Below are 22070 nucleotides of genomic sequence, written 5' to 3'. Positions count from 1 at the left end.
ACCATTGTGATAGCAGGATCGTGTTTCCCTAGTGGATTTGATCCACCTAGCACATATCATCTGCCACGTCATAATAACCTACCTCTGATTCTGAGACTGTGACCCTGGTTCTAGAGCCCTCAGGAATAGAGTGAATGGATCCCTCTGAGACTGTATTTTGGAAAGGAGACCCCTCGCTCTGTGTCTGGGGATCGGCAGAGGGTGGGCCGCACACTCTGTTTGGGGGATGGGCCCCTCGCTTGGTGTGTGGGACAGGCCTATTGCTGTGTGTGTGGAGGACAGGAAGGGCGGGCCCCTTGCTCTCAGTGTGGGGGATGGGGCGGCCCCTCGTTCTCTGTGTGGGCCCTCGCTCGCTCCGTGTGGGGGGGAAAGGGGGCCCTTGCTCTCTGTGTGGGAGGCAAGGGGGCCCTCATTCTGTGTGGGAAATGGAGTCAGGGGGGCAGAGAGGGCCCCTCGCTCTGTGGGGAACTGGCCTCTCTCTGTTGGGGGCAGGAGTGAGCCCTCATCCTCTATGGGGAACATGGTGTGCCTCTCGCTCCCCGTGATGGGGAACGGGCCCCTCGTTCCTCATGATGTGGAAAGGGGCCCCTCACTCTCCGTGATAGGGAATGTGGCCCCTCACTCTCCATAATAGGGAATGAGCTCCCGTCACTCTCTATGATAGGGAATGGGGCCACTCACTCTCCGTGATAGGGAATGGGGCCCTCACTCTCTAAAATAGTCAATGAGCCCCCCCTCACTCTCCATAATAGGGAATGAGCCCCTGACTCTCTATGATAGTCAATGATCCCCTCACTCTCTATGATAGTCAATGAGCCCCCCTCACTCTCTATGATAGTCAATGAGCCTCCTTCACTCTCTATGATAGTCAATGAGCCTCCCTCACTCTCTATGATAGTCAATGAGCCTCCCTCACTCTCTATGATAGTCAATGATCCGCTCACTCTCTATGATAGTCAATGATCCCCTCACTCTCTATGATAGTCAATGAGCCCCCCTCACTCTCTATGATAGTCAATGAGCCTCCCTCACTCTCTATGATAGTCAATGAGCCTCCCTCACTCTCTATGATAGTCAATGATCCGCTCACTCTCTATGATAGTCAATGATCCCCTCACTCTCTATGATAGTCAATGAGCCCCCCTCACTCTCTATGATAGTCAATGAGCCTCCCTCACTCTCTATGATAGTCAATGAGCCTCCCTCACTCTCTATGATAGTCAATGAGCCTCCCTCACTCTCTATGATAGTCAATGATCCCCTCACTCTCTATGAAAGTCAATGATCCCCTTACTCTCTATGATACTCAATGAGCCCCCCTCACTCTCTATGATAGTCAATGAGCCTCCTTCACTCTCTATGATAGTCAATGAGCCTCCCTCACTCTCTATGATAGTCAATGAGCCTCCCTCACTCTCTATGATAGTCAATGATCCGCTCACTCTCTATGATAGTCAATGATCCCCTCACTCTCTATGATAGTCAATGAGCCCCCCTCACTCTCTATGATAGTCAATGAGCCTCCCTCACTCTCTATGATAGTCAATCAGCCTCCCTCACTCTCTATGATAGTCAATGATCCGCTCACTCTCTATGATAGTCAATGATCCCCTCACTCTCTATGATAGTCAATGAGCCCCCCTCACTCTCTATGATAGTCAATGAGCCTCCCTCACTCTCTATGATAGTCAATGAGCCTCCCTCACTCTCTATGATAGTCAATGAGCCTCCCTCACTCTCTATGATAGTCAATGATCCCCTCACTCTCTATGAAAGTCAATGATCCCCTTACTCTCTATGATACTCAATGAGCCCCCCTCACTCTCTATGATAGTCAATGAGCCCCCCTCACTCTCTATGATAGTCACTGAGACCCCCTCACTCTCTATGATAGTCAACGAACAATTACTTCCTCCCACGTGCTCCGTGCGTGCGACGTGCGGCTGCGTACGGGCGGCACATGCGCGGTAGCCGGGGTCCGGGAGGCCGAGGGGAAAAACAAACCGGGAGGGGAGGAAGGAGCCAGGGGCCGGGGGTGGTGGCGGGGGGGGGGGAGGGGGCTGGGAGGAGAGTGTGGAAGGGAAGGGAAGGGAGGGAAGGAAGGGGAAGGGAGGGAAGGAAGGGGGGGGGAGGGCAGGATAAGCACAGACATAAATGAACGATACCAATAATAATAATAAAAAGAAAAGACACTGAATAAAAGCAGCGCCGGCCGCAGCGCCGCTAATCAAACCCGAGCCCGCGGCTCCGAGCCTCTGAGGGGAAATCGGCCGCCGAAGGAAACGGGGACAGGCCGCCCGCCGGGCTGGGAGCGAGCCTCCGCCAGGTCCGGGCGGCAGCCGGCTCACACCCCGGCAGGCCATGACCATGAAGCCGGGTTTGCTGAAGCAGCCGGGCGGGGTGGCGGAGGCCGACAAGTGGGCGGCGGCGGCGGCGGCGGCGGACTACTCGACGGCGACCAAGGAGCTGGACGGCGTCGGCGGGGATGAAGCGGGCGGAGAGGTGCCCGGATCCGGCGGGGATCTAACCCCTTCCAAGGGCGGCCGCAGCAGGATGAACGGCGGAGCGGCCAAGGGGAGCAGCCGCCCCTGGGGCCGAGGAGTGGCCGTGATCCCCAGTGGAGATGGAGGCGGTGTGGGCCGAGGAGGAGGAGGCGGCGGCGGGCCCGGGGAAGGCGCCGTGCCCGGCCTGGACGCTCTGCACTGGGGGAAGGTGAAGAAGCAGCAGCCGCCCTCGTCCCAGCCTCTGGGCCCGGGCCCCAGCCAGAGCGCCCGCCTCAAGCAGATCGTCCTCCTGCAGCTCGACCTGATCGAGCAGCAGCAGCAGCAGCTCCAGCTCAAGGAGAGGGAGATCGACGAACTGAAGGCCGAGAAAGAGACGGTGAGGAAAAATAAAATGGCGGAAGCGCATTAAAATGCCCGGTGGTAACAATGACGGGCGGTTCGGTGCTGGGGCATCGGGAAACCATCTTAGATGGTATAAAATGGTGGCAGTCGCTGGGGCCGCGGGGCTCTCCGGGAGTTGTAGTCTTCTTGCCCCCCCGCCGGCCACTGTAAGCGGGCGGCGTGATGTCACCGCCAGGACTACATCTCCCAGGCTGCCACGGGCTCCAGCGAGGTGGGCGAGCGACAAGCTGGACGGCAAACTCGTCGCGGAGTGATGACGTCGCCGGCTCCCTCTCCCTTCCTGCCTGGCCTATAATTCAAAGTCTTTGGGGGAAAGAGAGCTCCATTTCTTTTTTCCTTTCTTTAAAACCCAGATGAAAGGGCGGCTTCAGATGCTACATTTCTGCACATATGTTTCCCTATATAGGCCTTAATTAGCACTGCCCATGGTGCTCTTCAGTATTTTTGCCATTTACAGAGATGCCTCATATGTACAAGTATGTTGCTTCAACTATTCTGTTTGGGAATTGAATAATACTGAATGGTTTGTGTTCCCGTCATCAATACAATACGGAGCACTTCTTGGTTACATTGTCTATTTTGCAATAGAGTATTTATTTGGAATGATCTAATGCACCAAACCTGGCTTCATTTATATCTAAGGAATAAATATGGGCACAAGTACATTGTGCTGTCAGCTGTGTAATTTGTTATAATGCTAACGTGTTCACTGACAGTAAGTTTATTTTGGCAAATTGTCATTAATTTGAAAAGAAATCTTGCTCTTAAAAATGATGCAGCATTAGTTCTTTCTCTCAAATGTGCACCTTGTGCTCAAACCATTTTTGGTTTCATTTTAGTCAGTTCTGCGCAAACAGTTCCTTAGAAATCTGCTTTGTGCACCAAAATGTCAATAATGGATGTTATCTATGAGGTTGGCAGTATTTTTTTACTGAAGAGTATTACGTTCCAATGGTAAATTATTAATCCCAAATTCTGAGAAGCTCAGCAATTCTGCTTCTAGAAGGAAAGATGTTCTGACTGATCTAAAAGTCTTCTATTATTGGACTGTGTGGGTTTGAAACTTCTGTACTAATTACTGTGATGCATGTTCATAATGAGAATGTTACACTGAACTTGCAATGAATACCCGCTTTTTGAAGTTTGTAACAACAGAAGTTACGATGTATTGCAGAATTTTTTTTTTTATTCGTTCATGGGATTTGGGCATCGCCGGCTAGGCCAGCATTTATTGACCATCCCTAATTGCCCTTGTTCAGAAGGATTCAAGAGTCAACCACATTATGGGTTTGTAGGCCAGACCGGGTAAGGATGGCAGATTTCCTTCCCCAACGGACATTAGTAAACCAGATGATTTTCATGACAATGGTTTTAGGGTCATCATCAGACTTTTAATTCCAGATTTTTTTTTATTGAATTTAAATCCCACCATCAGCCATGGTGGGATTTGAACCCCGGTTCCTAGGGCATTACCCTGGGTATCTGGATCGCTAGTCTAGTGATAATATCGTTGGGTTTGAATTAAAGTAAGATTTGTGGCATTATCATGATTCATACAACTGTGAGGATTTTTTCTTACAGTGGTGCATGTTATTTAAAAAAAATTACTTTGCCTACATTAATTGTTTGAATATCCCTTCATTTTTCAATTAAAAAAGAAATTAAATTGAAGGGGGCACCAAACAGGATTGCTGGGTTAAATACTGAACTGGGTTCAAATTCACTGCAGCTTGATGGGATGAACAAGACTTCTTCCTGCTCCTTTTGCAGGGGTACTATATAAAAAAGACTTTCAACTGTCTCAATCCAGTTCTTAGTGAGCACAGACCACGGCTCAAAAGTACCACGAACCTTGTAATTTAGTCTGACATGGGCAATAGCACCGGAAATCAAATATGCACCATCTCTCTGTCCTTGTTAACGAATGCAAAAATAAACTTTAGAAAGGCAGTTAAAAGGAAATGTTTTGGTTAAGTACCTTAACCTTCTGCCCAGAAAGAATATCACAAATAACTATTGTATTACAAGGATAAATTACTTTTGGAAAAATCCCAGTGGGGAAGTCGGATCAGTTGCAGACTCAACATCACTGGTGAAATGTGTTTACCTTAATATTTGAATGGGGACGAAGGACTTAAGTTTGTTATGGAGCAGCGCACTTTTCCCATGGAAATAGCATGTTGAGTCAAAGGAAATAGCTCAATAGATGTTTTGTAATATTTTGAATTTATTTACTTTTCTAAAGCTGACCACAATAAACCTGCAGCATTATATTTACAGGTTTTATATGAGCTGGCAAAACCGGTTTCCTTCAGGGTTTAAAAATGATCAAATAAAAAGCTGTGCACTGCACTTTCAATACCTCAAGAACGCACCTAATCAGTCCCCTGCAGCAGAAATTCAGTTTATCTTGGGACTCCAATGTTTAAAAATGGTTTGTATACTTTTCAATCGTCATGACCATGAAATAGCTAATTGCAAGTGGCGCGAGACATTACAATACTTGCAGCTGATTGTAGACTGCTAGTTGTACAAAGTTGAAAAAGATCCAGTTTTTATACGAAAATCAGTGGGGGGAGGTGATAAACAGCCATATTGTATCTTAATCTTTATGTAATGCCGTTTCAACCATTAGATTTATTGCTTCAGTAAAATTAAAAGTCACGCTGGAGAGTTGGACTAAAACAGAAAATGCTGAGAATAAGCAGAAAAATTAATGTTTTGGATTTGACCTATTGGAATTTCCAGTATTAGCTATCTGATTTTTTTAATTGTAAATATGTATTGTCTGATTTTCCTGTCAGGTTTACGCATAATGAATTCCTATATCCGAAATTATAATGAAAACTGTCAATGTAAATTTGTTGTACTGTATTCGCACCTTTCAACCAGTGAAGGCTTTACAGCAGCACCATTGGTGGGAGGGTGTAAATACAGCAAAATATGTTTACATAGATGGTTTCAGTTATAAATGTGGATGTAGGAATTTCTTCGAGAAATTTGAAAATAAGGACCGAATACATTACTTTTAAAATGGGGGCTGAATTGCATATTATACTCTGGTTGTATTGTCTCCTACTCAGTATTCCTGCTTCATCTGAAGACTGTGCTGGTTTTGGCAACCTATGTGCAATTCTGTGGAGATTGTCCGATTAATATTGGGAATTCCTGTTTTAAAATACAAGGTACTTCAGGTCTTCAATTTTTTCTTAATATAGCTTCTGGCTCGCCTTGAGCGCATGGAAAGGAGGATGCAGCTGGTGAAAAAAGAAAATGAAAAGGACAAGCACCGCTTTGTACAAACTGTGGATGGGACGGAGGAGAAGAATGCAACGGAAGTGGAGAAAATCCAGACAGAGTATCAACAGATCACCCCTGAACAACCTCTTGTTCAGATGCAGGGCAATCGAATGGAAACACACTCTGGGAAGGGTTACAAAAGGTACTCCGTACTTTGTAGGTAGACTCTCGAATTTAGTTTAATAGTTTTGCTGAAGGTGTGGAGTTGCTAGTAAGTCGTCTGTAATTTGTAGCAAATAGCAGGTATATTCCTCCCACCGCCTACCCATCAATCAAATTTGACAAATGTTGGATTGCAAGAAAGAAAATGCCTTATAGAAGTCTTAAATTGTGAAAATAACACAAACTGAAGTACAAAATGCCTGATCCATTATAACTGGTGGTTCAGTATTTCAAAAATACAGCACTTATTGAATGAGCTATCATGGTCACCATGGCAACGGGGTAATTTATGGTGCAATTTCTCTAAAGACAATTTGCTTTAGACTGGAGTTCGACGATTCATGTTATAGTAACTTACCCACGTGCATCCATTTAAGTTGAAGGATTCCTCTAATTTTTTAAGGTGAAGTAGGAATTGGTTATACTTGTGATGGGAGAGGAAATTGAAAGGAATGCTGGGAATCTGAATGGGTGGGTTAAGATCAATCAAGTATGGCCCTTTTTGGTTCTAATGGCTTTTTCGGGATCCTAGAAATCTGGCATTCCTAATCCAAGTCCTTTTTACTCAGCAGGAAGGGGTTGAGGTGCTGGTTTTTCAAGGATTTTTCTCTCGTTTTGTCATATCTTAATTTTTAATCAGGCACGAAATAAAAGTTGTACTTTTGTCTTTTGTTTGACCTTGTTACTTAGTGCAGCTCTCTCCTGTGCTGGCTGGCTGGCCATAATTTCTGAGGAAAGGTTAAAAAATGGGTCAAGATAAAAGCCCCCACATTGATCTCTCTCCTTTATTCAGGTAGAGTATATCACTCAACAGCGATGCTGAACACCAGTAAAAATTGCTGTGTGGTTGAAGGACTAGAAATTCACTAGATGCTGGAAATTCAGCGTCTGATCTGAGGCATTAGAGAAATAAGGAATCTTATTCATAGCACTACTAGGTCAATGTTACTAGTGCGGGTAATATGATTTTTTGTCAGTAGGTCCCACATTGCAATATAAAAAGCTTTAAGGATGATACAAGTTTTACCTGTCATTTTACTACTTGTAGATCAAATTAGCCATCGTTCTGATACTTCCTCTCTTGCCCCTTTCCCCTCTTCCTCAGCACACAATTGAAGCCTTAGGGAGTGTTCTATTATGATGACCAGGCTGAGGTGAAGGATCATTGCTTTTTCTTAAATCAATGGCATTTGTTAACATTGCATTGCATTGTACTCCCCTGCCAGAAGATAATACAAAATAATTGCTATAACAGGCTTTTTGTGCAAATAGAAGCTTCTATCTCCCCCTCAGCAATAACTACAGAATAGGAGCCTCTGGTTGTAGTCCTGACTATGGAATTGTGTTTAGCATAGATCTTGGCCAATAATTTTATGAAAACTAAACTACTTATGAATTTTGATTAAATTCAGGAAATCAGCACTAGGAACAACAGAAAGAAAAGCACCAGTGAAAAAGCTTGCAGCTGAATTCTCAAGAGTGCGGACAAAACTGGCCAAATCCTCTCCACTCCGACAGGCTTCGTGCAGCCCTTTGCCTGACAAAATTTCAAAACGAGAACTGCGAAGTAAAGAAACTCCAGAAAAATCCAAATCTCAAACGGAGGGAGTCTACAAACCTTCAACCACATTAAAGACTCCAGGTCTGCCCACCAGCAAAGATCAGCCAATTTCTAATGACATTGAAGAGGAGCCATACCTCTGTACCACTGAGATGTACCTGTGTCGGTGGCATCAGCGGTCACCGTCTCCTCTGCGAGAGCCTTCACCGAAGAAGGAAGAAACTGTGGCAAGTTAGTATAAAGAGCATGGCAATCTAGAGGCCTTAATACCTTCAATAAGTGGCCTAATAATGAGGGGAAAAGTCCAAGTCTTTAAGTAGATGTTATTTTTGTATTTTGTTGGCAAACTGGGTACAGAACTGAAAGGTGAGAAATAGTTCAGATTTGTCAATCTATTTGCTTTGTTAAATGTGAGGGTATGCCAGTTGTGATAATGTAATTCCTCTACATTAATAAGCACAGTGCGATGGAGGAGACCTTGCACTCTATCAGGTTGTAGCAAAACTCTCTTGTCTTCTGTTTAAAGCATTAGAGATTGTGACTACAGTTCAAGTGTCACAGATTGATCAGTATAACCTCACTTTTGGTGTTTTTATTCCCCTCTCAGTGTCTTCTGAAGGGTTTGAAACTTATCTGATATAGTAACATGAGGACCACTTAACTTTTGGTATCTTATCCGAGTGGTCGATTACACACGTTCACCTGTCATGGATGGTGGTGGACAATTAAACAATTCACTGGAGGAGGAGGCTCCACAAATATCCCCATCCTCAATGATGAAAGAGCCCAGCACATCAGTGCAAAAGTTAAGGCTGAAGCACTTGCTACAATCTTCAGCCAGAAGTGCCGAGTGGATGATCCATCTTGACTTCCTCTGGAGGTCCCCAGCATCTCAGATGCCAGTCTTCAGCCAATTCATTTCACCCCACGTGATATCAAGAAACGGCTGAAGGCACTGGATACTGCAAAGACTATGGGCCCTGACAATATTCTGGCAATAGTACTGAAGACTTGTGCTCCAGAACTTGCCGCACCCCCAGCCAAGCTGTTCCAGTACAGCTACAACAGTGGCATCTACCCGGCTATGTGGAAAATTGCTCAGGTATTCCCTGTACACAAAAAGCAGGACACATCCAACCCAGCCGATTACCGCCCCATCAGTCTACCCTTGATTATCAGTAAAGTAATGGAAGCGATCATCAACAGTGCTATCAAGTGGTACTTGCTTTGCAATAACCTGCTCATTGACGTCCAGTTTGGGTTCCGCGAGCACCACTCAGCTCCTGACCTCGTTACAGCTTTGGTTCAAACACAGACAAAAGAGCTGAACTCCCGTGGTGAGGTGAGAGTGACTGCCCTTGAAATCAAGGCAACATTTGACAGAGTGTGGCATCAAGGAGCCCTAGCAAAACTGGAGTCAATGGGAATTGGGGCGGGGTGGCGGGGGGAACTTTCTGCTGTTTGGAGTCATTCCCAGCACGTAGGAAGATGGTTGTTGGAGGTCAGTCATCTCAGCTCCAGGACATCACTGCAGGAGGTCGTCAGGTTAGTGTCCTCGGCCCAACCATCTTCAGCTGCTTCATCAATGACCTTCCTTCCATCATAAGGTCAGAAGTGAGGATGTTCGCTGATGATTGCACAATGTTCAGCACCATTCACGACTCCTCAGATACTGAAGCTGTCCATGTCCAAATGCAGCAAGACCTGGACAATATCCAGATTTGGGCTGACAAGTGGCAAGTAACATTTGTGCTACACAAAAGTCAGGCAATGACCATCTCCAACAAGAGAGAATCCAGCCATTACCCTTTGATGTTCAATGGCGTTTCCATCACTGAATACCCCATTATCAACATCCTGGGGGTTACCATTGACCAGAAACTGAACTAGACTAGGAATATAAATACTCTGGCTACAAGAGCAGGCCAGAGGCTAGGAATCCAGCAATGAGTAACTCACCTCCTGACTGCCCAAGGTCTGTCCACCATTTACAAGGCACAAGTCAGGAGTGTGATGGAATACTCCCCACTTGCCTGGATGAGTGCAGCTCCAACAACACTGCAGAAGCTTGACACCGTCCAGGACAAAGCAGTCTGCTTGATTGGCACCACATCCACAAACATTCACTTCCTTCCCCCATCGACACACAGTAGCAGCAGTGTGTACCATCTACAAGATGCACTTCAGGAATTCACCAAGGCTCCCTCAACAGCATCTTCCAAACCCACGACCACTACCATCTAGAAGGACAAGGGCAGCAGATAGATGGGAACACCACCACCTGGAAGTTCCCTTCCAAGTCACTCACCATCCTGACTTGAAATATATCGCCGTTCCTTCATTGTCGCTGGGTCAAAATTCTGGAACTCCTTCCCTAACAGCACTGTGAGTGTACCTACACCACATGGACTGCAGTGGTTCAAGAAGGCAGCTCACCACCACCTTCTTGAGGGCAACTAGGGATGGGCAACATCCCATGAATGTGGGGGGAAGAAATGAGGACTTCAACACCGTGTTCAAAAATGGGGTACAGTGATTGTCAGTGAGGCTGTATGACCAAGACAGGCCCTATCATCCCTCAGCTTCCACCACGTGTATCTCTAGTGCATGGGGTTACTGAAGAGCCACCAAAAGTATGCCTATCATCCTCACTCCCTAACCCACGGTCCTGAAGGCAAATGTTGTCCTGGCTGTGATCACCTGATTTCAGCAAGGCTGGAGATTTACACTTACAACCTTGCAACTATGAGTTGCTCAGCTACTTGCATAGATAATCTCACTGAGCTATTGGGTGAGCTGAAGCAGTGTTGTTTTTTAAAATATTGCCCTGCCTGTGCAAAATGCACCCAGATTCGTAAACTTTGGTTCCCCAGGCAGAGAATATGGGAGAATATTATACAGATGGGGCTATTACAAAGCTGTTGTATTCAAACTGTAGAATCTGTAGCATTGTTTTTCAGGGGAGGTGGGGAAGGAAGTGCTGAACTGCAAATCCCACAGCCAGGAAGAAAAGTATTTTTGCTGCCGCCTTTACACTGCATCCAGAAATGCAGACTTGGCCCAGTTCACAAGGCAGCTCAGTTTTCAGGACAGTAAAAGCAGGAAGCGAAGTCTGTTTCCTGCTGTCGGGAAAAGCAAAGCCCTACGCATCCATATTGGAGTGATGCTTCACAGCCTTTATCTCCCAGTGTGATTTGTTTTTTTTTAATGATTGACCAGACCGGCCTTTTATTAAATTCTGAATTGTGGCAGAGTCCAACAGAGCTCTCTTTCAATTTGAAAGCTTGCTGAGTTTGGCTGGAACAAAGAAGTAGAATATTCCTGTCTTGTTTTTGATACTTGGTTTTTAAATTTTATACCAGTGAAACAAAACACCAAAATACCCTCGGGGATAAGGGAGTAAAAGGTGGGTTACTGTGCCACAGGGATGTGAAAATTGATGCACAAGATGCCACACCCACCAGCATTCCTGATTTTTGTGGACTAGGTCCCTGATTTTGTGGTTTAGTTTTTGATCAAAGGCAGGAAGTATTGTGGTTTGAATAATGGGTAATAGGTCCCACTCTACACAGTATCGGAATGCTGACTGAGAGTAAGCTTGACTGAGCCCAGTGAAGTGATTAGAAGCAGACGTTAAACCTGGTCTTTTTCTTTCCTTAAATCTTTTCTTTGTAGTTCCATCCTGGAAAGAACACTCGGCGGAACCCCTCGTAGACCTGCAACCCGATGAAATAATTGAGGTATAGCAACAAAATGTGGGAGTATCTAATGGTGACTTGTCTTTTGTTTTTGTTGCTTTCCAGGCTGGTTTTTGTATTTTATCTCCAAGCACTTTCACTTGATGAATTGGCTTAGATAAATAGGACCCAGCTCTGGTTGGTCATTGCACGCTGGGGTGGATACACACTGCACCCCAACGCTACCCCAACTGATTGATCCAACTCATCTGTTATGACTGAATATGTCGGCAGCATTCAGGCCACCTTTTTGAAAAAAGCAAAATACTGCGGATGCTGGAAATTCGAAACATAAACAAAAATACCTGGAAAAACTCAGCAGGTCTGACAGCATCTGCGGAGAGGAACACAGTTAACGTTTTGAGTCCGTATGACTCTTCAACAGAACTAAGGAAAAATAGAAAAGAGGTGAAATATGAACTGGTTTAAGGGGGGCAGGGTGGGACAGGTACAGCTGGATAGAGGGTCAGTGATAGGTGGGGATTGCCAAAAGATGTCAGAGACAAAAGGACAAAGAGGTGGTGATATTAGCTAAGTAATGTGCTAATGGTGACATTAAGGGTAGAAAGCAGGACGAACAAGGTACAGATAGCCCTAGTGGGGATGGGGTGGGGGTAAGGGATTGAAATAGGCTAAAAGGTAGAGATAAAACAATGGATGGAAATACATTTAAAAATAATGGAAATAGGTGGGAAAAGAAAAAATATATATAAATTATTGGAAAAAAGAAGGATCGGAAAGGGGGTGGGGATGGAGGAGGGACCTCATGGTCTAAAGTTGTCGAACTCAACATTCAGTCCAGAAGGCTGTAAAGTGCCTAGTTGGAAGATGAGGTGCTGTTCCTCCAGTTTGCGTTGAGCTTCTTGAGGGTGGGAAAGGAATAAAATTTTATTGTGGACCAGGCCAGAGTTTGTGAGGTAGTGCCTTCAGGTATACAGCTGAAGGAGAACAAAAGCTACAGTTTTTTCTACTTTTGTAAGAATTTGGAATAAGTACCGCTTTTTAATGCCCTCTGATCCAAAAGTGGTTGAAATTAATTAAAAGTGACAATTTCTGAAATAAAAAAGGTAATTTTTGAAACTTCCTGGAAAATTAATTATGAAATTAATTCCTGGCAGCAACAGGCTTATGCATTCTTCAGTTCACTTCCAAACTCTTTCTGCTTTCCTCCCTCCCAAGCTTTGAGCCTTTTCAATATTTGCACATTGAAACATAGTCACTTCCTCTTGCTGCTTAGTGTCCACTGCTTCCCCAACCCTCACCTCCGAACCACACAATGTAAAGAGCTGTGACACATTTTGCTATGTGAAATAGGCTGTGTGACAGCTAGTTGTTTGCTGTTAACAAATGGAATAACTGCACCCCAATTCAAGGCTTGTGTTAAATCTCCTCCTCCTCCATGATTGCGATGATTTTAAAAATAAAAGGTTGCTACTCTATTTGACGGAGGAGATTAAATGAAGATGCTCCACCATCTTGGTGGTTAGGGCAGATAGAGCTGATTATCTATCTTGGTTTATCAGTTGCATCAGTCAGTGGCCATCTAGATGTGAAACAGGCACTGTCACTATTGGGAAGGTACCGGGCCGCTGTTGGTGCAGTTTTTAACTCAGTACTGAGTTGGGTTTCCTTTTTTTTTGAGTCTTTTCAAATGTTGGCAACATAAAATGACTATACATTTTCACTATAAAATACATGAAATTCATGGTTTGAGATTTCCTACAACAGCTAACTTGCACAAATTGAAGCCACATTATGTAGTGAAAATTGAGGTCTGGTTTGGTCACTGAGATTATCAGTGAACAATTTTCAGATCCATGATACTGCTACTGTAATGTTGCAGCGCAACAGGATTGGTCGCCTGGCAGTAAAGGAATTCTGTTTCCACAGATAACTAGGAGAACCTCTAGTGGCAGGAATATGCTGCTGCAACATTACAACATGGCAAAGAATATCCTTGAGGTAAAATGTCTGCCATTGTGAGCACTAATGCAGTCCCCTTCTGGAGGTCTCATTTCTCTCCGGTTAAGAACAATCCCAAAGGAAAGACATCGCTATTTTTCAGTGAAAAGGGAATAAGATTGTTTTTAAACTTTGTTAAATGCTAATGTACCCAATTGTTCCTAAACAATTTAACCCTTGGCATACAAATTTTGATGCCATAAACAGATAGAAAGTCAGCAAACGATTGAAAGTATGAAGAGCCCTTGAGTAGTAGATGTGGCTCTCACTCTTCTATAAGTCACAATGTGGACATCAGCAATAGGCACAGGCTGCTTGTGTACTGAATTTGATAATGCACGTGTTTTTTTTTTTCTCCCCTCCACACTATATATCCTTTACAAAACTGCAGTGCTTCATAGGAATTGGAAGTGCTTCAGATATTTTGTCTTTTTTTCCTCTGATTTATGATAGAAAACAGCTATTGGCGGCATCAGAGGATATGCTTTTCCATTAGGAGTGTGTGTATGATCAAATCATCTGGATCCGCTATAGCAGGGAAAACACCATTTGGCTTAAAGATGAACTACATAGTGTTTGCATTTTTTTTAAAGGGTGAAGAGAGTAGATTGCACTGGTGCAGTTTTCAGATTGTGCCTCGAGAGATTAAAAGACCAGTTTTGGAAATGTGCATTGGCATTCCTAATAATGTTGGAAGTATCGAGATTGCATATTCATACGCAAGGCATTGATCATGACCTTTCCAGTGCCAACATTGGACTATCTATTTATTTTGTTAATTTTGCTAGTATTAATTTAATCAGATTCTGGGCCCTTGTTTTGCTTTCATTATCAGTTAAAACATCTCCCACAGAATATAGTGTCTGGTGTAGCAGGTGGAACTGGGGTGCCAATAACAGTAATGTTAGTAATTTGTATGCATTTTAACAGATGCATTTGAGTTATAACATTCTTCAAAGCAGTCAGTTCTCTTTTTTTTCTGTGCTGCCACACTCTTGTAGGATGCTTGAGATGACAGCCCCAGTGGTTTCCAAAGCCCTGTGTACTAATTAGTTACGAATATGACTTTAGGTATTCTTCCTATCTACAATGGCAAGTGATCCTTTCTTACCTCCTGAAGTCACTGAATCCATCATTGGAGTACATTTGCACCGACAGTGCTTGCTTTCCTTGCCCAAAGTGACTTTTCATTAATTTGTAGAGCTTCATGATGCATGCCAGATGGCCATCAGACTATGTATCGCATCATAGTTCTGTCCTTATCCGATGTCCCCGTTCATGTATTTTCTTTAGGGGTGGTCACTGTGTAGAAGTCAGGAAATGGAACATCCAAATGGGATCAGCTAATGAAACATTAGTTAATACTTCTAAAATTAATTTCTTGCTATTTCAATTTTACCAAATTGAAGTGAAACTGTTGACCTCCAAATATTTTTGCATGGGACCCTTACAGAACATGGAATATTTTGGAAAAGCAGCATATTATTGGAGAAACTTGATGCCTGAAATATCCACAAAACTTTGATTGTGAGAAGAAATGATTAGGAAACCAGTGCATTGTGGTTATCTTAGTGAGGCTGACCAGAGAATTCTCAAATGATAAAAGCATGAATAAATTATAGTCAGCCCTGAAATGGAAACGTGTGTGTGTGTGTGTGCGTGCGTATGCGTGTGTACTATAATGAATAAAGACCATTGGTATCACTGTGTAAATGTCGGTTTCCATACAAGTGATCTAAATGTGGATTGCTTATAGTAACACTTTCCCTGTAGAGCAGATGTTGCTGTTATTTTGTTTTCCCCACCCCCATCACCCAGCCTACATCCATTAACAGTTTGTTGACGGCCATCTTGACTGCCACCATTGCAGGCTGGTTCAACTGAATTGTGCGGAAATTTGGAAATATTATCTATAGTGCTTTGAAAGTGGACTAGTTCACTAACTTATTTTATTTATTTTAGAATTTAGATGACTGTGTGTTTGCAAAGCGACATGCAAAGCTTGAGCTTGATGAGAAAAGAAGGAAAAGGTAATTGACATCCCAGTGTACCTGAGGACTTTGTACTTTAAATGATGAAAGGAACATTGCCAATTTTAGAACCAGCTTATGTTTTTGCCAGTTATTCACTAAATGAAGAATACGGTCTGTCACAAACTTGGCCATGTGTATTGAAATAGTGTACTGGAGCTCAAGCCTTGCCATTTTCCACAATGTTCACCAGATTTCCCTAAAGCTAGTATAAAGACTATGGGATGAATTCCACAATCAAGAAAATGGAAAATGTCTATTTTCCCTAACTTCTAATGTAATTACAAGGGTTGCAACTTTGAAACACGCGAGTTTTGAAATACTATTTTGTCAGATTAGAGGAAGCTCCGTGTTCCTCTGTCCACCGTTGAGAGGAATTTCACACATTAAGCAATAAATTACATTTTTCAGAAATTGGGCTTAAAACCTTTTTTGTTTTATCCCACATTATTATTTCTGCCTTTCTACATCCATGCTGAAAGTTACTCGGGAAAGCAGGATCAGTCTATGCATCTCTGACTAGTCCACTAAGTGCTCTGTGTTCTCAGTAAGTGTGCTTTAAGAGGCAGGGGTGATGCCTATTTTCTCTCCAGCAGATGTCTTCTTATTCTACTGACACGGAACACTTTCCAATTGTGAGAAACACAGTCTGGAGGCTAGGCTGAGAACTAGTACAATTGTCCACTGGGGATAAGGGGAAGCCCTAATCCTATTGTCCTACTTATCACAGCAGCACAGAAGGTGTTTCTAGGCAAGGTTATTTCCACACACTTTAAGAGACTTTGAATCCATTGTGTTCACATGTGAGCCATTTTGCCACGTGTCATATCAAAAAAATTTTGGTTATATTTGGGATAACCTTTTTAAAAAAAAGGTTGCCACCTGAAAGCTTATTTTAAAAATGTTGTACAATCAATTCCCCTGCATATCCATTGTAAATCTTATTTAAGTGGATTTTTAAGACTTCAGTACTGCAAAAAGAAAAAACAGTTTGAGGTTCACCATATGGAGTACACGGTGGGAAAAGTGAGAGTTAATTTTATGATTATGATCCATTTAACTGTTGATTGAGATTTTTTAAATTAGTATTTCAGCATGGCTCTTACAGCCTGGATTTTGATGGCAGCATTATAATGTGAAGGATTTATCTCTGTTGCTACTGGAGGAGATAGCTTTCCAGGATTGTCCCCTAGGGCAGCAGTTGATGTAAATGGAAGACCTCAGTAGCACTGGCTACTATTAATCTTTCTGACCATGTACACCAGCAGAGACCTGCAGTTATTCCCTGGGGCTGGTGCTTTGGAATTTACCCTATAGTGTAAGTGGGCAAACTCCTCAGCACTAGGAGTTGTGGAGCACATCGTGGCACGACTGCAAGTAAAATCGTGTACCCATCTGTTGGTATCTGTAATCTCTGTATTGTGTTTTCCTTTTCCTTCAGGTGGGATATTCAGCGGATCAGGGAACAAAGGCTGCTACAACGTTTGCAACTGCGGATGTATAAAAAGAAAGGAATTCAGGAATCAGAACCAGAAATCCTGTCCTTTTTCCCTGAACCCGATGATGGTAGGTTTAAGTACCATGAATTCCAAACAATATTAGATAATATCGGCTTCTAGGTGTGTTGAAGAGAAAAACTACACAAATGGGCCACTCATTTCCAGTTCTAGGGGAAAAAAAAACCTTGGTAAATTACAAGTGACCCCCCCCCAACAAATTTGAACTTTATTTTAAAAATGGATCTTAATATTTCAGGTGTGCAATAGTAAGTAATTGTTTTCTCCTTACTCCATAGTGGAATCTCTGGTAATTACCCCATTTCTACCCGTGGTGGCTTTTGGGAGACCTCTACCTAAGTTATCACAACAGTAAGTTTGTTTTGACGGCATGCAATAAAATTACCTGATCTCTCTGTGTGGTATAATGTCCATTCAGTGCCTAACATTGTGATTTGATGAGTTGTTAATACATTGAACCTTTTTAATGTGTATTTTTACAATCAAGATGAAGAATAAAAAGCTCTGTCTGCTTTGTTCCCCCAACCCCAAAGCCCCAACTTCAACAAAACATCCTCTCCTGTACCACAATGAAAATATTTCCAGTCCTTGTGTTAGCCATCATATGGCCTCTATGAACGAGACTGGCGAATTTTTGTTGTGGGGACTACAATCGCTAAAAGTTGGATTGGGTAGGCCAAATCCATTTGCATATGATATTTGTTTTTACCAAGAATGGAAGTATAGGGGAGAGCCAAGAATTGCAATCCCACAATTCTAGAGGGATCATCATCATAAGATACAGGGGAAATTTGGCTGTCCAACAATGAATCAACTTGGATGACATATAAAGACATATGTGAATAGTATAGAAAAGCTAAATCTAAAATACAAATTAAACTGTATCGACAAAACAACACAGGTTCAAACTAATAAGAGGCAAAGTTAAAACTGATGTATCCAGAAAATTCTTCACGCACCGTGATCAATGTATGGAATGGACTGGCAAGTAGAGCAATGAATGCAAAAACAAAAAAAACCCTTGAGTCATATAAGAAACAGTTGGATGTTGCCATAGGAAGAATGAAGGTTCTTTCTGGATTGATGAAGTAGATGGGCCAAATAGCCTCATTCATCTACAACTGCCTTGTGCATGTAAGTAATTCTTTTGATTATGTAAAATTTTCCAGTTGTTTTCTCTATGTAATGTAGTTTAACACTTTTTAAAAAATAAACCAGCTGAATACTATCAGAAAGCAAACCATTCTCAAGATATACAAATTATATTTTCCATACATTACCCCCTCATCTTGTATTAAATCACCTGGGTCCAGGCATCCCCTCCTGCAGCAGTGGTGGTTGGGGCTGACATGGATGATCTGGGATCATCCTGAGAGATGTGTTGGCATCGTGTTCTGGAAGGTACAGTAAGCAGTTTGGAAGCGAGCACCTTTCCTTTAAAAAGAGGATAGAGTTGCATTTGAAAGGAAGACCTGTATAACCCCAAAGTAAAACCGCCTGAGACTTAGCTGTTCTCCTTCTCTGCAGGAACTTTGAGTTACCGTGGTTGGATGAACGCAGTAGGTGCAGGATAGATATACAGAAGAAACAGACGCCACATCGAACATGCCGCAAATAGATGCTTTGGACAAAAAATTTGACTTGTATACTGCCGAGTTGCGAACTGTACTGCAAGCCAGCACTTAGGATGCCAACCGGCAGAGAGCTCTGTGGGTTTTCCGAAGGACCACCTGCCTGATGGATCTCATTCAGTGTTTATATTGATGTTTATAATTGATCGTCGCTATATCAATAACTGAATAGTCTCATCTCTTGCCTTTATACTTTCGCTTCTCTTATTGAAGTGAAAATCAATTACTTTTCCTGTATTTGTCTGTTGAATTCGGACAGTGAGTTTTGGTCTGTTTTAGTCCATTCTGCAAATTTGACCGTGTACAGAAAGATTTGAGATCTTGTACAGCAATCTTGCACCTTTTTTTTTAAAAAAAAAAGTTTGTTACGTAAAAATGTTGCAAACAGCTCTGCTTCTCAGAATTGGTTATTTGTGTTTTTTCCAGATAATACCTGTCCTAACAAGACTAAGACAACATATTAAAGAGATGGTATCCCTTTTGTCAGCTTACTGAACCTGTAGTTCAGACCTGGTAATTACCAACATTTGTTCTAGCCTGGGGGAGCATTAACTAATTCAACGTGACAGACCACTGTCTCTTATAAATGCTGGGACCCAAACTGGAAAATGGGCTAAGCAGAAGATGTAAATGTCTTTGTTCTCACAGTGGATGATATGGAACCCACGTTGAGCTTCAGCCCAGTGAGAGAGAAAGCAGAGGGTCTTTTAGCTGATGAAGGAATTGTACAAACTTAAAAAAAAAAAATGTCCTTTCACTTCGGGAACCTGTTTGAATCTAGCTGATCCCAATGGGGATTTTCCATTTGTTTTTTTTTACAGTTAAGGGCCTTTTTTAAAGTAAAATTTCATTTTAAATGGCTTAGAATCCCGTAGATGTAAAACCACAACATACACCTCAAGAGTCAGCCATGAGAGGAGGAGGGTGGGGAACAATAGGTAGACCATAGTGATAGAGAAGAGGAATGGAAAATTCCGTTGGTAGTGGTTTTACCTGTTGGCCTGAGGATTAAAGGAGGGAATGCTTTGAATTGTTCTGATTCATGCTTTGCCCAACTTGTGGTTGATGCATCACCGGATGCTAAATTAGATTTATTTTTCCCCAGCACTATCCCCATTCAGATTATGAACTCACTAGGCCTGAAAGGAAGGGTATCAGTAATCCTTCCAGGAAAATTTCTGTGTAGTTCGTTTTTTTTTTTAAAACCCTCCAGTTTGAATGTTGTAACTTATGTTTTGGTGGATGCACAAATAAACATGGCAGGTAACTTCTGTACTCCTGTTATTTTCCTTGAGTAAACTTGTCATACTTGCACAGAACCATTTTATGTTTAGTATCTGGAATATATTTGCTGTGAACTTGCAAGAAAAGCAACTCCCTTCTTTGGTGATAAAAGTTCAAATCACCAGCATTCCCAAACACCCCTTCTTTTGTGTTGGCTTTCTTGAAAGTAGTAATTAGGAAGATTAATTTTTTTGCTTTTATATATATATATATATATAGTGTCTTTCATGCCCTGGAGCATCCCAAGATATTACAGAGCCGATGATTTACTTGACTGTTTTGCTGGATGGAGATGCAGTTTGCACACAACAATCAATTATTAGATTGTTTGTTTGTCTTAGTGGCGTTGATTGAGGGAAGAATGTTGGCCAGGTCACCTGCTCTTTGAAAGATGCATGAGCAATCTTGTCTGCATGTGTAGACATGCTGCAACACCTGGTGAGAGAATGCATCACTGCTGCACCGAAATGGCAGTCTAGATAATTTTCTTTTTATGTCCTGCAATGAGATATGATCCCAGAATCTTCTGATTTGGGTGAGAGGGCTACTATTGAGCTGAGCAACCTCTGATTAATTTGATATGGTTCCAAGAGCCAGACGTCCTTGGAGTAGCCGTTTGTGATGGTCAGCTACAACTTGGTGTGGAGATGCAGAGCGGACGCCAACAAGGGGAGGCGGTGGCATAGTGATATTATCACTGGACTAGTATTCCAGAGACCCAGGGTAACGCACTTGAGATAAAAGCAAAATACTGCAGATGCTGGAAATCTGAAATAAAAACAGACAATGCTGGAAAAACTTAGGTCTGACAGCATCTGTGGTGAGAGAAATAGAGTTTAACATTTTGAGTCTATGACTCTTCAGAAAAAAAGTCATGTGGACTTGAAAAGTTAACTCTGTTTCTCTCTCCACAGATGCTGCAAAGGTTAGAAAAGTGTAGCTACAAGGAGAGATTAGATAGGTTGGGGCCTTCTTTAGAACAAAGAAGGCTGAGAGGTGACTTGATTGAGGTGTACAAAATTGTAAAGGGAATAGATAGAGCGGACAGGATAAAATTGTTTCCCTTGGTGGAGAATTCTAGAACCAGGGGACATAGATTCAAGATAAGTGGCAGAAGGTGTAGGGGGGACATGAGGAAGAACTTTTTTACGCAGAGGGTAGTGGGTGTCTGGAATTTGCTGCCCAAGTTGGTGGTAGAGGCAGAAACTCTAAACTCTTTTAAAAAGCACCTGGATCTGCACCTTAAGTGCTGTAAGCTGCAGGGCTATGGGCCGGGTGCAGGAAGGTGCGATTAGAAAGGGCACCTGTGTGTCCTTGGGCTGGCATGGACAAGATGGGCCAAATGGCCTTCTGTGCTGTAACTTTTCTATGGTCTATGCTGTCAGACCTGATTTTTTGCAGCATTTTCTGCTTTTATAATTCTCTGGGGACACGGGTTCGAAATTTGACTTCAATAAAATTCTGATGATGACCATGAAACCATTGCCGATTGTTGTAAAAACCCATCTGGTTCACTAATATCCTTTAAGGAAGGAAATCTGCTGTCCTTACCTGCTCTAGCCCACATGTGACTCCAGACCCACAGCAATGTGGTTGACTCTTATTTAAAAAAAAATGCACTCTGAGCAAGGGCAATTGGGGATGGGCAATAAATGCTGACTTAGCCCGCAATGCCCATGCCCCATGAATGATTTTTAAAAATCATCAAATCATAGTTCAAATCTATCTAAAAATGAGGAACAGGAATCCCTCTCAAGCCTGCTCTGCCATTTCAATAAGATCATGATTGAACTTCTACCTCAACTCCACTTTCCCTATCCCCAAATCCCTTTGATTCCCTTAGAGATTGATGGATTTTTGGATGCTGACATGAATATACTCAATGACAGAGCATCCCTAGCCCACTGGACTAGAGAATTCCAAAGATTCACAATTTCTCATCTCACTCCTAAATGGCTAATCCTGAGTGCAATGACCCTC

The 22070-nt window shown here is 42.8% G+C and overlaps 1 protein-coding gene across 5 annotated transcripts; it reads left to right on the top strand.

The window, feature by feature from the left end:
• Positions 1-2141: 2141 nt before the first annotated feature.
• On the top strand, positions 2142-20070 carry LOC121268927 (male-specific lethal 1 homolog). Of its 5 annotated transcripts, none has more exons than XM_041173198.1 (10): positions 2744-2880; positions 5187-5340; positions 6125-6348; positions 7781-8160; positions 11605-11669; positions 13557-13628; positions 15591-15658; positions 17100-17224; positions 17454-17526; positions 18703-20070. In XM_041173198.1, the coding sequence occupies exons 2-10, from the start codon at positions 5194-5196 to the stop codon at positions 18791-18793; spliced, it is 1245 nt and encodes a 414-aa protein (XP_041029132.1). In that variant the 5' UTR covers positions 2744-2880; positions 5187-5193; the 3' UTR covers positions 18794-20070. The 5 variants fall into 5 exon arrangements, with proteins under 5 accessions (XP_041029129.1, XP_041029130.1, XP_041029132.1 ...); XM_041173197.1 differs by lacking the exon at positions 2744-2880 and adding an exon at positions 3193-3382; XM_041173195.1 differs by lacking the exon at positions 5187-5340 and having other exon boundaries at positions 2142-2880.
• Positions 20071-22070: the final 2000 nt, after the last annotated feature.

Source organism: Carcharodon carcharias, chromosome 23 (assembly GCF_017639515.1).
Source record: "Carcharodon carcharias isolate sCarCar2 chromosome 23, sCarCar2.pri, whole genome shotgun sequence".
Taxonomy (NCBI): Eukaryota; Metazoa; Chordata; class Chondrichthyes; order Lamniformes; family Lamnidae; genus Carcharodon; species Carcharodon carcharias.
The sequence above is the reverse complement of the archived record's forward strand: the minus strand, read 5'-3'. Positions and strand labels throughout refer to the sequence as shown.

Coding starts and splice junctions, on each gene's coding strand:
- LOC121268927 (XM_041173195.1), top strand. CDS start 2,362: ATGACCATGAAGCCGGGTTTGCTGAAGCAGCCGGGCGGGGTGGCGGAG. Junction 6,349..7,780: donor TCTGGGAAGGGTTACAAAAG/GTACTCCGTACT, acceptor GATTAAATTCAG/GAAATCAGCACTAGGAACAA. Junction 8,161..11,604: donor GAAGGAAGAAACTGTGGCAA/GTTAGTATAAAG, acceptor TTTTCTTTGTAG/TTCCATCCTGGAAAGAACAC.